At 37.2% G+C, this 16,175-nt stretch overlaps 1 protein-coding gene across 2 annotated transcripts in view; it reads right to left on the bottom strand.

Annotated features, from left to right (window-relative positions):
* Window positions 1–11,511: 11,511 nt before the first annotated feature.
* LONRF1 (LON peptidase N-terminal domain and ring finger 1) overlaps window positions 11,512–16,175 on the bottom strand; it is a 33,530-nt gene continuing 28,866 nt past the window's right edge. For both annotated transcript variants that reach the window (XM_045535270.1, XM_045535269.1), the window contains exons 11-12: window positions 15,316–15,468; window positions 11,512–12,871 (exon numbers count right to left, since the gene is read on the bottom strand). In XM_045535270.1, coding sequence (XP_045391226.1) covers window positions 12,713–12,871; window positions 15,316–15,468 — 312 coding nt within the window. In that variant the 3' untranslated portion in view covers window positions 11,512–12,712. The remainder of the gene's footprint in view (window positions 12,872–15,315; window positions 15,469–16,175) is intronic.

The raw sequence follows: 16,175 nt of genomic DNA on the forward strand, positions 1-16,175 counted from the left end.
AACCAATCCAGCTGGCACCGTACCTCGCTTCCATTTTCTGCACATCACTTCCCTTTTTCTGTCCATAAATATTATCCAACCATGTGGCAGCTCAATTAAACTCTTAAAAATTTTTTTTTAAAGTTTATGGCAAGTAGGAGACAAAAGAAAATTAGAAGCTGAGAACAAATCTATGTGGGGAAAATCTCCTATCTAATAGGACACGGAAAGAGAGAAGAGAAAAGAAAACAGGTGTTGTGTGATTTCAAAATGACATACCTTGGCGAAGTCTTTCTCACTTATGATGACGGGTACTTGGGAGTCCTTTTAGTAAAGAGACTTGGGTTATTTCATTTTGGGAAATGTTCTTGGAGAGCTTTCCATGTATCAGAAACAGAGCCCATTCTTTTTAAATGCTTCATAATACTCTATTGTCTAGAATTAAATAGCATATTTAACTAACTACCCGTTTCTCTACTGATGAACATTTAGGTGTTTTGTGTTTTTTGGCATTACAAACAATGTTGCAATAAATATCCTAGAATCCTTCTCCTTGCAGATGTTTGAGTATTTCTGAGAAATATACCTCAAAACAGGATTTCTGGATTATTGACATAAGCATGTTTTATTTAAAATTCGATTCCTCATGACACCCCAATCTGCACTCCCAGTGGCCAAGTTTGAGGGCCCATTTCCCTAAACTGTAGACTACACCAGATGTTAATGATTTTTTAAATTGTTTTCCAACCTAATAGGTTAAAGAATGACATCTCATCCCAGTTACCTGATTTGATCTTCACACATGATATAAATGTATCAAAATATCACATGTACCGCCAAAATATTACATGTGCCCCCAAATTATGTATCAATAAAAAGAGAAAAAAGACTACTTACTTTTATCTTCATTTGTATTTTCCTATTATTGAGAATGAACAAGTTTATTTATTAACCATTTGCAATTTTTGTTCTATGAATTGGCCATATTCCTTGAACATTATTAGATTTGTCTTTTTCTTACCGATTTATCAGAGCTATTTAAATATTGTGGATAGAGACTTTTTAAATCTTACATGTTACCAGTATTTTATTCTAATCAATTGTGTCTTTTAACCACGCTGCCCTTGGCGGTGGTTTTTAACCACCTGTTTCTCTGTTCATCTTCCCCACTACGGTGAGAGCTCCCCAAGGGCCGGGACTCGGTGTTCTCCATGTTTGTTGCCGGGCAGCTGATGGGACACATACTGGCTGTCCATCGTGTGACTGGATAGGGAAAGGACACCTACAGGATGCTCTGTAGCCAAAGCACTCAGACTGCATTTTGCAAATACAAGGGCAGAGGAAGGGGGTGGTGGGAAAGGAACGGCTTGAATTTAAGAAGTGACAGATATACAGGTAGAACACAGGAATGACAATGACGTAAACTCACAGTTGTTAAGAGACATAAGTGGACAATAACATGGTTATGGATCACTGAGGAAGTACCCTCTGGTTATCCTCCTCACCCTAAAACCAGGATATAGTCAGCAGTACTAACACAGTAAAAGGAGAGAATTGTAAGGTTTGCCTAGCTGACTGAGAAGCGTATGCCTTTAGGACCAGAGAGCTGTTAAAAGGTTTGATTTGATGATCAACTCACTTTGACTTTACATGCTTTAACACCAGTGGCAAGAAAGTCTCCACGAAATACAGGACAAACTGGGAAAAGACTGCGGTGAGGATGAAAAGGTGCCACATATATTCTTTAAATGGCACAGTTTTAATACCCTGCATGAAATTTGATATTTAGTTATTTACCCACACATTGGTGTCAATTGTTACAAATTTAGCATCTTTGAAAGCCTGTGGTGGGTATTTTTGGATTTTTTAATTGAGACATTTCTACAAATGAGGAAATGTGGCAGATGGTGCTTCCTGCTGCATTTTTGTATCCTATTTTCTACCAATGTAGCATGAAGAAACCCCCGGCAAGCTTCTTCTGTCTAAAATCACGTCCAAACAGTGAAGAGAGATTTACCATTTACAGCGCTGGATAATTGGAATGGTGGCAAGGAATAGTGAGAACACTTGACTTTATGCTTTTTATATGTCTGTATTATTTTTATTTTAAAAGTATGTATTATGTTTTTACTAATATTAAAGCAAGCCAACAAAACAGCCATCTAAATCAGGGTGTCTAGGGGCCTGGCGAGGACTGTGGCGAGAAGTCAGTCTAACCCTCAGCAGTAGCAATAGAACCTACCATTTTTAGGTTTGGAAAGTATTCTTCAGTGAATTTTAAAATCTTTCTGGTCACCAATGGAAGGCAAAAAGTCTGAGTCTAAATATTTACAAGCAAGTCTTCCTATTTTCTCTTTTTTTTTTTTTGTCCCTAGGACTGTGCAAGAAAATAGAAAGTTATTTCCAAAAGTTTGACATGTCAGCCTGCAGTTGATCCTCTTGGCCACCAGGTGACATTTGAGTGACTCTACAGGGGAAGCCAGATTTGAGCAACGTTAATCTAAAGAGAAAATTTTAGAAATTTGGGAAATTTGACAATCACCAAATCAATCTATGGAGAAACGAGGTATAGGTATTTCTTGACACATTTTTATGAGCAGATCAGAAAAAGTTTCTCTTGGTAAGAAATTCAATTTTCTCCTCCATTAGGAAAAGGTGACATTCTGATTTCTGCCTGAACATCACCACAGCTAAATTCTAAACTCATATTTAAGATTATCATTATTAGGTTCAGTTAATCAAAATGTGTACAGTGTACACATATTCACCTCATTCCAAAGCCCCTGGCTGACCCTATGTAGTGAAAAGAAACATCTCAGACTTGCCCTCCCACAGCAAACTGAAAAACATTTGTTTCCTTCCTATGAGTGACATTACATAGCAATCTTCCATTAATTTAATGAAAAATGGCACAAAATCCAGCCCCTTAACCAATTCCTGGGTTTTTCCAATAGTTGAGAGTGATGTCACCACACTAAGACTCAGGGTCTTTTTCCGCCTCCCCAATGTGTATAATGTCCTCATAAAGACATGTACACAAGCGTATTACTTACTCATACTGGCAAAAACATAACAAAAGACCAAACTAGCAATAACCCAAATGTCTATCAACAGTAGAAGAAGTAAACAAATTGTGATAGGTTCATAAAATGGAATTCTATACAGCAAATAAAATGAAAAAGCTATACAGATCGCTCATTGACATAAGCCAGACACAAAAGGACACATATCATGTGATTCCATTCATATAAATTCAAAAACAGGCTGAATTAATCAACAAGTTTAGAAGTCAAGGTAATAGCTACATTTAGGGAGGAGATGAAATTTATGTTATGTGGAGTCAGTCAGAGAGAGCAAATTCTCTTTAACTTAGTCATTCTTATTTTGTTCAGGCCCCCAGTGGATTGGAAGAGGTCCACCCACACTGGGGAAGGCAATCCACTTTACACATTCTACCAATCTGAATGTTAGTCTTATCCACAAACACCCTCACAGACCCCCAGAATAATGTTCAACCAAATATCTGAGCAGCCAGTGGCCCAGGCAAGTTGATACAAAATTAAGCATCACAGTTATATACATAGTTAAAGCTCAAAACTAGTGGATTGGTTGAATGATTTCATCTACTAGTTAAAGCTACTTTGATATCAAACCATTCCTGAATTTTTTTTTCTGGCAAAGGATATTTTTTCATAAACATTTTAGTGTAGAAATAACATTGGTTAAGTCAAATGCAATGTAGCTTTTTGTGGTTGTCATATATGTAAAAAAATGAAAAATAAGAATGTATCCAATGGAATTAATATAGCAATTTCATTCTTACCAATACTCATTTAAAAAGAAATACAATGTCTTCCTTAATCCTTTTATCCTTTAGTGCTTTCTTTTTGTCCTTTAACTTGTATTTCTAGCCCACTTCTCCTCCAAGAATGTTATGATCATATATCTTACATTTGAAAGTCTTTTATTATTCATATTTCTTTGCAATAAAAGTACATACAAAGAAACTGAAATTTTATTTTCTACACAATAAAGCACCAAGAGTGTTAATATTTTCTTCACTGTTGAGTTTTCATAATTTTTGGTAACATATAAGTGATCAATATTCTATAAATTATACATTTTTAAAATTTAGACATAAATAATAAAAATTTACTGAGAATGTATCTGCTAATGAAATTGATGGAGTTTTTTTCCAATTAGTTCATATATCCAAGGATAAATATTATTATGTATTTATCGGATGATACAGGATTCATTAGCAATTTAGCAATTATATTCTTATTTTTCATTTTTAAAGTGTTAAGCACTAAGAACATCTATAAGTAGTTCAAGTATAAGTAGTGTAAGTATATGGAAATGGAAGAAGTTTTACATAACAATGCCACTTAATTCTTTGTACTTTTGAGTTATATGCCAAAAATCACAGTGTAACATCATTAAATATAATTTTCATAATCTATAAGCTGACAACTCAGGTCTCTTTCAATTCTGTGGAAAGCACATAATTAGAAATAGCCTGACTTGCAAAAGATTTTTAAAATCCAGTTTTTAGAGTCATTCACTTTCTCAACACCAACATTAATATTTCCAGTTGTTCCTTTATGTGATGGCTTTAAAGTTTAACGAGATCATGAATGGATGGGATGGACAAACTTCCTTTGGAAAGTGAGAGAAAGCCCATTTTAAGAGGGAAGTGAGGTTGAGTACCTGTCCCTCCATCACAAGTTCTCAAGCAGATCAGTTTCAGGAAAAATTACACATGGAAGTAAAAGATATGAAAACGGATTTCCTTAAAACTATCTATGCCCACCTACCCCTTGGAAAGCTTTGCATGCCTCCAGGGTACACCTGTCCGGGTTTGTAGACCTCCAGGGTACACCTGTCCGGGTTTGTAGACCATGGACCTTACATTAAGACTAGGAAACACACGATGGAAAGAAAATGGCATTCAAGAGATTTAGGAAGAAAACTGACATGATGGTGAGGAAGTAAGAGAAAAATGACAAAAACTTAACTACAATGTTTCTAGGTGGATGGGGATATTATTAATAATCTAGTAAAGTAAACGTTTTGAGTGTATATGTTTTTTAGCTATGTTGGGTTTAAGAGATTTGTGAAACATTCAACTGGACTTATTCAGAAGATTCAGAAGTAAAATAAATATGTGGCTTTGGTCTTTAGGAGAAAGATCTGAGATGGAATTATAGATTTGAAAGTCCTTGTCATTTAGATTTTAATGGAAGACACAGATGTGGTTGAAATCTTCTGAATGAGAATATTAAAAGTGGGAGTTTTATACACATTTTCTCCACCCCTACAATGTAAACAATTTGAGAATCTGGTTCTAACCTTTGATTTTTCCAGTGCCCCCAGCAAAGGGCTTGGGAAATGTGAATGAGTAAATGTCCCCTGTATAACCAGTAAAGCAGGGCAGGTGATTACAGCTAAGTCTTACATAAGCACCTGGAATCCACATATTCCTTCTTTAGGACCTATATAGACCTGGATAAAATTCTTGATAGCTGATAGCAGCTGAAAGCTTCTAGAACAAAGGGAAAGCACAGAGGAACTTGATTTGATCAGGTTATTTGCTTTTATTTTTTAGGGCTAAAATGAACCAACTCCATTGTCCAATCACAATGGGAAGGTACATGATGAAAAGTGTCCCAAGGACTTCTGCTGAGGATTTATGCCTCAGCAGCTCTTTATTATCGTTTGAACTCCCCCAAGGAAAAAAAAAGACAAGCAATGAAAAGACTCCCAAGGAGCTTTCTCTTCTGACTCCCCCTACTAGAGGATTGCAAGTCACAGGATTTATCATACCAACTCCTAAAATAATTTTGACCTTGAAAAATCTCACATTATTCCAGTAAACTGTTATAATGATGCGTTCATCTTCTTTTGCAAACGAACATCATTTTCTTTTTGTACTATGGTTAATAGTCACTTGGATTTGAAATCTCAGGCTCTTCTATGGAATCCTTATTTCCTTTTCCCTCTATGTATCTCAGTAAATCAGGAAGTGCAGTGGATTCTACTTCAGAATAATCACCACCTTCCCATTTCCATTGCCATGTACTTGTCTGTTTTTCTTAGTTCATAAACATACACTACAGAGGGTCTGAGTCCCAGTTTGCAAATTCACATGTGCAAGAAATGTTGTATTTCTTCATTTTCTTTAAATCAAATTCTGATTCAGAACATAAATTCTGGTGGGATGTAAAAAATTCAGTCGCTGTCATTTTTAATACTTTATCCTCCCCCACAACAGAGTTGTACAAAAGTCCTGGGTTTTTAAAAAACCAGAGGTCTTTGATTATGGGTGGTTACTCATTATCCCAACATACAGGTGTCTTGCAGGTCTGGGGACTGTGCTGCTTCTATACCATTCTTTGGGCATGGGCAATCTGTAGCAACCTGGAATACTATTGCCCAGGGTCCCTAGTTGCACCAAAAGCCATCCCCCATAAGATCCTTTTGACTAATCAAGGAATGCCACTGAGCAGAAGGGCTTCCCACTTTCTCATAAGACTCACAGACCTCTAAAAAAATCTCTTTTCTATCACTAATTCTCAAGGCATTGTTTCTCTCTCACCTTTCTAGAACTCTGTATTAATATAAACTCTTCAATGGTTTAGTTTTTAACTAAAGACAAAGAGCATTGAACTTTAAGCTACTTCTGCTTTATGCAAGGCCAAAATCCCTTTAGGACAGAAATAAAAAAATGGAATCTTAATGGTTGTGGGCATATAAGGACAATACAAACATTTCAATCAATTATTCTGCCCTATATCCAAATTCTGTAGTGCATTTCTGCATATAACCAAAGTTCATCCTACACAAGATCCTCCACGTAGCAAAAAGTAGTAAATTCAGCTTTATGTTCTAACTCTGAAGAAGGCAAGAATGGCTACTTTACTTCCTGAATAGAGATTTCTAAGACAGCCAAGAGTTGTTTCTGAGTCACAAAAACGGAAAAGTAAACCCGAATTCCAGCCTCACATTTCTCCACTCCGCTTAATTCAACTCATGAGCAAAGCTATTTCATCTGCAAGTCCTTTAATAATTGCTGCAGGCTAAAGAATTGTAGCTAATCCCTGAAAGCAGTGACAATCTCCACAGTTGTCTTATGAAGAAGAGTTGTTTCTATACTATGCAGTAACTATTGAATTTTCCCTGGGTTTCTTGCTTTCTGTTCTTCTTTGAGGATAAATCAAAGATTTATTCAGTGAATGCCAAATTTAATGGCTGAAGAGAGTAGCGTGTCAGGTCAGGGTAATGTCAGGTCAGAATGCTTCTATTCATGCAGAGGTTTTTTACAATCCCAAGTTGTATGGCAGAGAACTTTCTCCACTCTAGGCACTCATGGCGTCCCTATCCTTACTGAGTACCCCTGTTTAATGATTCAACAGAAGTCCATCTTAAGAGCTTCATTGTTACAGACTTTGTTTTAGTAATGGCCATTTCTCACTTGAGTATGTACTGTTCTGCTGCATATTTTATATACACCGTCTCTAATCTCCATTTTGAAGAAGAGGAAACTGAGGCTCAGATATATGAAAAGAGGTACCCAAACCCTAACAGCCAGTTAGTAAGGGAGCCAGGATTTAAACTTTGTTCTTTTACTACCCTTACTGTTACTTAAAGTCACTAAAATACAGCTACTTGGAGTAAGTATTAATTTATGATGACAGTTTGGTTATAAAAATGTCAGCCTTATAAAGTCAGTTCATTTTATTTTCTACATTGCAAAAGAAATGTTAACCTATTTCAAGAATATTCTGATCCTTGTGGTTTAACATTCTTATCACTATAATAGTTTTCACGTTGACTTCTTTATGGTTCCCATTATTAAACAGTGAAAGGACAATACCAAATACTCTGTGGGTATTTTAAAAGGTATATACCTACTCAGTCATTCTTTACTACTTTACCATTTCCAGTTTTAGGCCTTCAAGTTTTTATGTCCCTCAAATATAACAGAATTTATCAATTAACCTCGCTGTTCATAAAGGCTGTTAAGTGGTCACAATCTCAGATGCTAAAGCCCATGTAATGTGATTATAGACTGAGCAGATTAGCCCTAGATGGCTGGCTTTCCCTTACAGGAAAATACAGGATTTCTAAAGAAAAATACATTACTTGTCAATTTTACTGATTTCATTTCTGCATGATATCTTACTAATCCTTAATTGTATACATATGGCATGTAATCATGGTATAGCTACAATTTTGAATTGTGCATGTTCACACAGTCTAGTTATTTTTAATGACTACACAATACTCATTTGAGTTTTTTCTATTTGTCACCTGTAGTAGGCATTAATTTTTTTCTAAGGTTTTGCTATTCTAGAGACATTGAAAAGGCATATGGATTTTATTTTTTTGAATTATTTCCTTAAGGTAATTCCTCCAATATTGGATTGGGTCAGACTATGAACATTTGAATGATCCATGATACATATATGGCGATATTACTTTCTAAAAAGATTAGCAACTTACCACCACTATCAAAAATATAGGACTGAACCCAATTTGAGCACCTCACAATCTTGGTGGGTAACTTAAAAACAGGTTCTAATTCCACAGCTGTAAAATGCACCCCTCATATATGTAAAGCCTGCAATGCAGGGGGCCATCAATCGGCCCAGACCTTTTACTCATCAACCTTCTTAGATGGCCTGTAACTTGACCTGGTAGCAAGGTGCAGGCGACTACCTAGGTCCAACTCGGTTCACCACGTATTAATTAGCTGTGTGATTCTCAACAAACTACTTAACTATTTTGTATTTCAGTTTCCTCACCTAAACGAGAATACCCACTTCGCAGGATTTTTCTGAGGGTTACATGTACTGCCTACTGCATTTTGAAATTAAGCATATATTCTTTTTAATATCCTAAATGGTGACTAAAAAAAAAATCTTTAAGGATAGATTTAATTTTGGTGAACAGCCAAAAGCTCTCTGCAGGACAGCTCATTTATTAAGTTGGGTCATACATATTGTACCTATAAAAAAGGTTAAACTTTTTTTAAATGTTGGCATTTAAACATTGGCTTAGGAAGAAAAGTTATATCCTTGAATTCGTATCAAGCCAGTCACTCGTTGATCAAGGTCAAACCACCGAGTCACTGCTATTTTAACTGTCCTCTGTCTCTCAGTCTACCTGTGGAAGTTTGCCTTATTTTTTCTCTTTAAGTGGATGAATATGATCCCAAAGAAAGCATACAGAATATTTTATTAGTCTTGAGCTCTGGGAAAATTAACTTGCATTATTTACTTCTCTTCTACTCTCCTTAAGAAAATTCTATTAGATGGATATTTAAAAAACAAAAAACTTTGAATCTGTCCTCCACGTCTCAATTTTTCCCTCATACTTTTACTCTTTTGATCTCTCTGCATTGTGTCCTGGAAAGGAACCCAACTTAATTCTCCACCTCATGAATTCGTTTTTTTTTTAATCTGCATTCATTTTTCTATTATGCTTATCTACCAAGTTCATTTCCATGATTCATTCATTGAATGCTTCTACGGTGACAGGGACTGTCTGAGGAACACTTTAGATCCCAGACCTTTGGGGGACTGCAACATTCTCAAATCTAAGGATATTGAGTTTGTTGCCTTGTTTAGGGTGTTCATGTTGCTCAAATTTCTACAATTTGATTGACTACTCATTTTTGTCATTGGGGGGCTGGTAGTTCAGTGAAAGGCAGCCTGCCTCTGTGGCCCCTAGAGAACACTGGAACATACTGCCACATGAGGGGAGCCAGTAGTCTGCTAAGCACGAGAGCCCCTCATCCTACTGGGGATCTGTAGCTACTGAAGATTTTTGTGGGTATTCTCTGGCCCAAGATCTACATTTAGTTCTTTGGCCCGAGAGCAACTGCTATTGCTGCCTACTGCCCAGCCCAAGTGTGGGAGAAAGCCAAATGATCCAACAGTTTCAACAAAAGCCTCATAAGAGAGATTTCCAAGATCCTCTTCTAGTTTGGGCTGCCCTGTAACTACTCCCATTTGACCTACAATTCTCATTTCTGCAAAGCCATGCTTTCCTCTGGTCTTATATATTGGAGCTGTTTCCGTATCTCAGAACTCCACAAAAGCAATGGTTAATTTATGGGATTTTGGTTTCAGAATGCCATTAGATTTCATTGCTTAAATCTGTCTAAACTGCTAGACACCAGCCATAATACACAGGAGAGGATTTATGTATTTCATTCAGTTATCTTTCCTAAGTGCCTAAGTGAAGCACAAGGAAACTGCTATGAAGTTCAGAGTTTTCCTAGTCAAGTGAAGGCATCTGAGTGCAACCTTGAACAACAGGAAGAACCAGACATGTACAGACAGGTGTATAGGAAGAGTAGCAACTAGCTACTTTGGCTTGAAACACTGATTCATAATAGAACTGAGACATTTAAAGTGATAAGGGAAAAATAACTGTCAGGTTTTTTTTTTAACAAACTGTATGGAAGGTACAGCAGGAAAAATAAATCCATAGATTTTTAAAAATCTACAAACAGAATAACTATCAAGAGATAACTTATCACAAAATTAGTGTAAAATGATAAATAAGGCCCATACATTTCCATTGGAATAGGTGTGCATGTGTGTTTGTGTATGTATGTAAACTCTTCATTTATACTATGTCACTTTTTAACAAGCATTTAATAGTTTTTAACATAAGAAAGTTTAACACTTTAAAACCTATTGATAGGGAACTTTTGGGAGAATGGCCCATTCTTTAGATGTTTTCTGCAGAACTAATGCATAGATTGTCAATTGACATGATTGTGGTGGTGAGGTGTGGTCCTCTAGGCAGTCATTTCTGAATATATTTTTTATAAAAACATTCAGTATTAAAAGGTGATTTATTATATTTGGAAAATCATAGCTGGGGAATTGGGGGCAGCAATGGTCAATTCTATGTAACCAAGAGGAGTCTCAAAAGGTGTAGCATGAATGTAAGAATATTATTTTTATCCTAAAAGGACATGGATTTTTAAAAGGTTGAAAAATAGTGCTTTAGAGATGAGTTCCCAACCCCTGGGCCACAGACCGGGACCGGTCCGTGGCCTGTTAGGGACGAGGCCACAGAGCTCTGCCACCCATCAGTGGGAAAACTGTCATTCATGATACTTAGTGGGGGCGGGAGGGGACAGCACAGCAGTAGGTGAGAGCAGCTCCATCTGTATTTAAAGCTGTTCCCCACTGCTTGCAACACCACCTGAGCTCTACCTGCCCCAACCCCCAACCCCGTCCGTGGAAAAATTGTCTTCCATGAAGCCAGTCCCTTGCGCCAAAAGTTGGGGACCACTGCTCCACTGCTTTAGAGGATGGTTTTAGGGCCTCAAGCCTCCTTAAGACACCGCAATTTTTTGCTTATACAATGGACCAAAAGAAGTATTTTGGAAACTATAACTTGTGTTTAACACCAGAAAACAGTAAGCAAAACTCATATGTTCTTTACCATATGCAGTGTGGCTCCCCCATGGATCATTTTTTAACACTGACCTAAAATGTAAGAAAAAAGTATTATGAATTTAGCTTTTATTCAAAATTAAATAAGCAAAAGCAAAATTTTTAAGAAACTTTTACAAATTACTTACATAAAAGAAAGTTAATAGGGACAGTCACAAGTTTGCAACAAATAATTACAAAAGTATCTAGGGCAGCATGAGTACAAACCATGTCGCAGCATGGTGATCTAACTGTGATATGAATAAGGCATAACTAACATCTGCACCAAGACCAGAATTAAAAAACAAAACAAACTTTAAAAGCTTAGTTCTACATCTTCTCTTCCCCCAGATCCTTAATGGGCTTATACTATGTAATCTTTTTAAACAAACACATCATGTCAAACTATAAATTACATAGATGGGCAGTTAGTTAATGTGAAAAGCCCCCTAAACTGTACAGACTAACCGGTACTGAATTGAGTTCTCCACTTACCTTTATGTACAATTAAATGTAAACCATATTTTCACAGTTTTAAGTGTTTTATGAATAGATGCACAGTACCATGTCAGGTTTACAATTGTTCCTGAAAACTGGCTCTAGGTTCTGCATCCAACGCCTGTCGGCCACTGGGATGCAAGTATTTACATAAATAGGAAATTGTGTCATAGTCAATGGTCAAGACGGTTCAGCAAGAGCAGTATCTCCAACAAAGAATGATACTCAATACTATATTTTACATATTTGTGCAAATATAAGCATTAGGACAGATAAATCTGAGGCAAATTCAATTTGCAAAAACTTGTATCGCTACTGTTGTAAACTTGGGCAATAAATGACCCTCAGCAAGTTCTGCTCTCTATGGCTTTTTTTTTCTTTTAAAATTTTAAAGCCAGAGAAAATGCACACACACCACCACCCACCACCCACCCACACACACACACACACACACACACACACACACACACACACGCACACACACTCCACAGACATACACATTTTCATTTCATTTTAGAATATGGTACATAGTGCAACTTCATCACAATGTAGAGGTTTAACACACGTTCGGTGCATGTTTTTCTGTGCAAGTTCTTAGTGGTCTAAATCCTAGTTGAAGGTATTCATTTGCAGAACCATATGATTCAGGAGGTTGAAGGAAAAAAAAAGTTTCATTACATTTCTAAAACCAGCACTGGATGTGCAAAGGCAGCGGACAATCTGGCCATCAACACGGCCAGATTAGGGTAACTTTCAAGGAAGATCCAAGCAGTCAGTTACTTAGATTGGTCTCTAGAAAAGTAGGTCAGTATATGCTGTATCTTTGTCAATCGCTCTTTCAAAGACTTCATTGACAAAACTGACAGCTGGTATCGGGGATCTACAGGAAGAACTGCAAGAAGCCACCAACACCATGCAGGTCCATTAGGGGTTGCCTAAAAATAACCAATAGTTTATAGTATTAATAAAACAAGTATTTATGTAACAATAACATAACAAACCACCAAAAAGCTACCATTGATTGAGCACTTTACTATGTGCCAGGTCTCATCTCGAGTATCCTTAACAGCCGTGTAAGGTACAAAATGGGAACCTGAAGCTCAGAAATGTTATGCAAATTTTCCAAGATCTCTCAGCTCATATGTGGCAGAGCCAAGATTCAGCCTAGACCTGACTCCACAGCCTGCACTCACACTTCCCTCTGCACTGCACAGTCTTAAAGCAGGGTTTCTTAACCTCAGGCTACTGGCGTTTTGAGCCAGATAATTCTACCCTGTGTGCTGCAGCATGTTCAGCAACATCTCTGACTTCTGTACACTAGATGCCAGCAGCACCTCCCCCACTGTGACAGCCAAAAATGTCTCCAGATAAGGCAAAATGTCCTCTGGGGGCAAGACTGCTCCAAACTGAGAATCACTTTCTTAAAATATATACTTCAAACATTAACAAAAGTTAGTTGCTATTTAAAATTTCTTCAAAGTATTGTGCAATCCTAGGAAAAACATAAGAAGAAGGTCTTGGCTTCCAGGTTTCTTTGAAAAATAAAAAGTTCTCCAACAAAGAAGTCCCTCTGATGTTGTAAGGGCTGACTACTGGCATTAAAAAAACTGGGAATTTACATAAAAGTATCTATAAACCACCTTTACTGCACATTGGATTGCTTCTTACTGGACGTGAAACATGAGGTTTCAGAATGACAAAAGGAGCTATGACATCAGTGCTGGTCTCAATAAGCTTCCTCCAGAATCAAATTAGATTTCTATACTTGTGCATTGTCTCTTCTCAACTCAGCATCATTACCACCTCTTCCCAATTCCAAAGACCTGAGAAACTACCTTTCCCAGGATCCCCTCCCCCATATGGTTCTGGGTTAGACTTTGCCAATGAGAGGCACTCTCATGAGATATACAAGCTGGAACAGAAGAGGCCATTATTCTCTGGAGAGTGTTGAAAAGTGTGGGCAGCAGCTTTCCAGAGAATTCTTGAAAAGCATCTGCTCTACTGCTGCAGACTGAGATACTGGTGAAGACCCACTGGGATTCTAAGAATTACAGCAGCTTCCCCACAAGTTGTTAAGAAGCACCTTGTCTGCTGCTCTAGGTGAAGATCTGTGGTGTCAGATTCCCTGACCTCTGCTGGAGATGTCCCTGATCTACACTCCTGCAGCTCTCCCAACCACTGCATAAACTCTGCGTCCTACATTAGACCTTTCCTGGAATATGTAGAGCGGCTGCTTTTGATTTCCTGACTGAATCCTAACTCACATAATATCACTAACAGAAAGCAGTGGTGGAGGAGGAGATAAAAGGTGAGAGTGGTGAAAGTGGTAAGGAAGTAATGTTGAATTTTTCTATAAGCTTTTTTTCTTATTCAATATTGCTCTTATCAAATCCTGTTTCTGTCATGCTTAATCAGATTCAGGCAGCCAGGGTCAAACAAGCATATGGCAACTGACAATATGCTAAACAGAATAGGTACTCAATTTGAAGATGGCCTGATGTTGAAATTTCAAGTTCAGGTGAAGGATTCAATTGGGATTCAGACTTAGACCAACCTTTGAAAACTGGAATGAGAGGCAGTGTGCATCATAGTGGGACCTATTATCTTTCCATCTTCATATATTTATATACAGCCATGCCTTTATGAAATCGATCACCTTCTGACCACAAACACTTTACTCAACTCAAAACCCTATGTCTAAAGGTTAGTGCTTTAACAAGTCTATAATCAGATTTTCCAGGATAAAGACCCTTCTTTTATCCTTCTTGCAGTGCCTACTGCACAGATCTGCTTGCACAGAAAATGCCTAACATACATTAATAAGATTAAACTTAAATGGAAACCCTAAGTACCTGAGCAAGACCATAACCATAATACTTCATGAGGAGTGAAGTAGCAAACATGAAGAGACAAAAATGGATTGAAGTGATGGGGTACGATGTTGGGGATAAAAGGAGAGGTGAGAAAAAATTTTTTAAATGTACAAAAAAATGACAAGTCTCTCCACAGTCAAAGAATAAGAGTACAGCTGATGGGCTCGAAGGCATGGTTGACTCATAGTCACAGTTTACTACATGGTAACATCGCATTTTAATTCCTTATCCCTTCTAGGAAATCCTCAATGAAGGACTTGCTCTTTCTCTGGAGCGCTCATAGGCATCTCAGCTGACACCAATTTCAAGCCTCTACCTATATAAAATGCAGTGAATAATAGGGCTCTAGAGAAGATGGTCAGGATTCTAAAGACAAGGGGTTCAAAAGAAATGTGCAAAAAGGAAAATTAAAAAAGAAATTTTCTTTAAAAAAGAAATTTTTAAATCTACTAATTTGAGTTTACAAAAAAGTGAGACTTTTGGAAGTAATATTAAAGCCACCATACCTGAAGGTTTTCCTCCCTCTCAGGCATTGATCCAAAGTGCTGAAGAATTTGGCTTCGAAATCTGTCTCTTAAGTTCTGAAACCAGCTGCAGGCTTGAGAGTATACCAAATCATGAAGTTCTCTGAGATTCTTAATCTCATCTTCATTCTCAACCTAGAAATACAACAGTCAGTAAGATTTCTATGAATAATCCCCCATCCATATCACCAACCCTATAGAAATGAAAAGAAGCATCAAAAAGCATCAGAAAAATAGGGGAATACCTACTTCAGTGATGAATTATCAGAGAGCATGATGTAATTCTTATGCTATAATATATATTTCTGCCTTACATAGTGCTAATTGGCCAGACTAAAAAAAGACAGCAGGGCCTGCCCCACCACCTTGCTGACTTGCAGCACAATACTGCAGAACCCTACTAACACCCCCCTGGAGTGAGAGGAGTAAGATTCAGAGTAAGTTCTGGTTCACAGGTCTACACAAATTTAGAATTGCTTTTGTCTTTATGGGTCAATGGCTTTTGAAAGCAGTGGAACAAAAGGGTGGAAGAAGACAATTGCTACAATAAAAGAAAAGATAGTTGGTCAGGGTGCAGACAACATGACAGAAAGTAGCAAAAGGAGTCAAAGCATAATTACATCTTTTACTGGGGAACTGGGTCAAAAGAAAAAAACAAACAAAAAGCCACAACCAATAACTTAGTGTATAAATTCAGTACATCAAAGGATAGGGAACCAGTTATACAATGATGAACTTCTGTTGTACCCTTTAGACTACTGGATCACCAAACTGCAAATGGAAAATTAAATGCATCCATCTTACAGCCTGAGAGCCAGAAGAATAGTCTCCTAGAACACAGG

Source organism: Lemur catta, chromosome 22 (genome assembly GCF_020740605.2).
Source record: "Lemur catta isolate mLemCat1 chromosome 22, mLemCat1.pri, whole genome shotgun sequence".
Taxonomy (NCBI): domain Eukaryota; kingdom Metazoa; phylum Chordata; class Mammalia; order Primates; family Lemuridae; genus Lemur; species Lemur catta.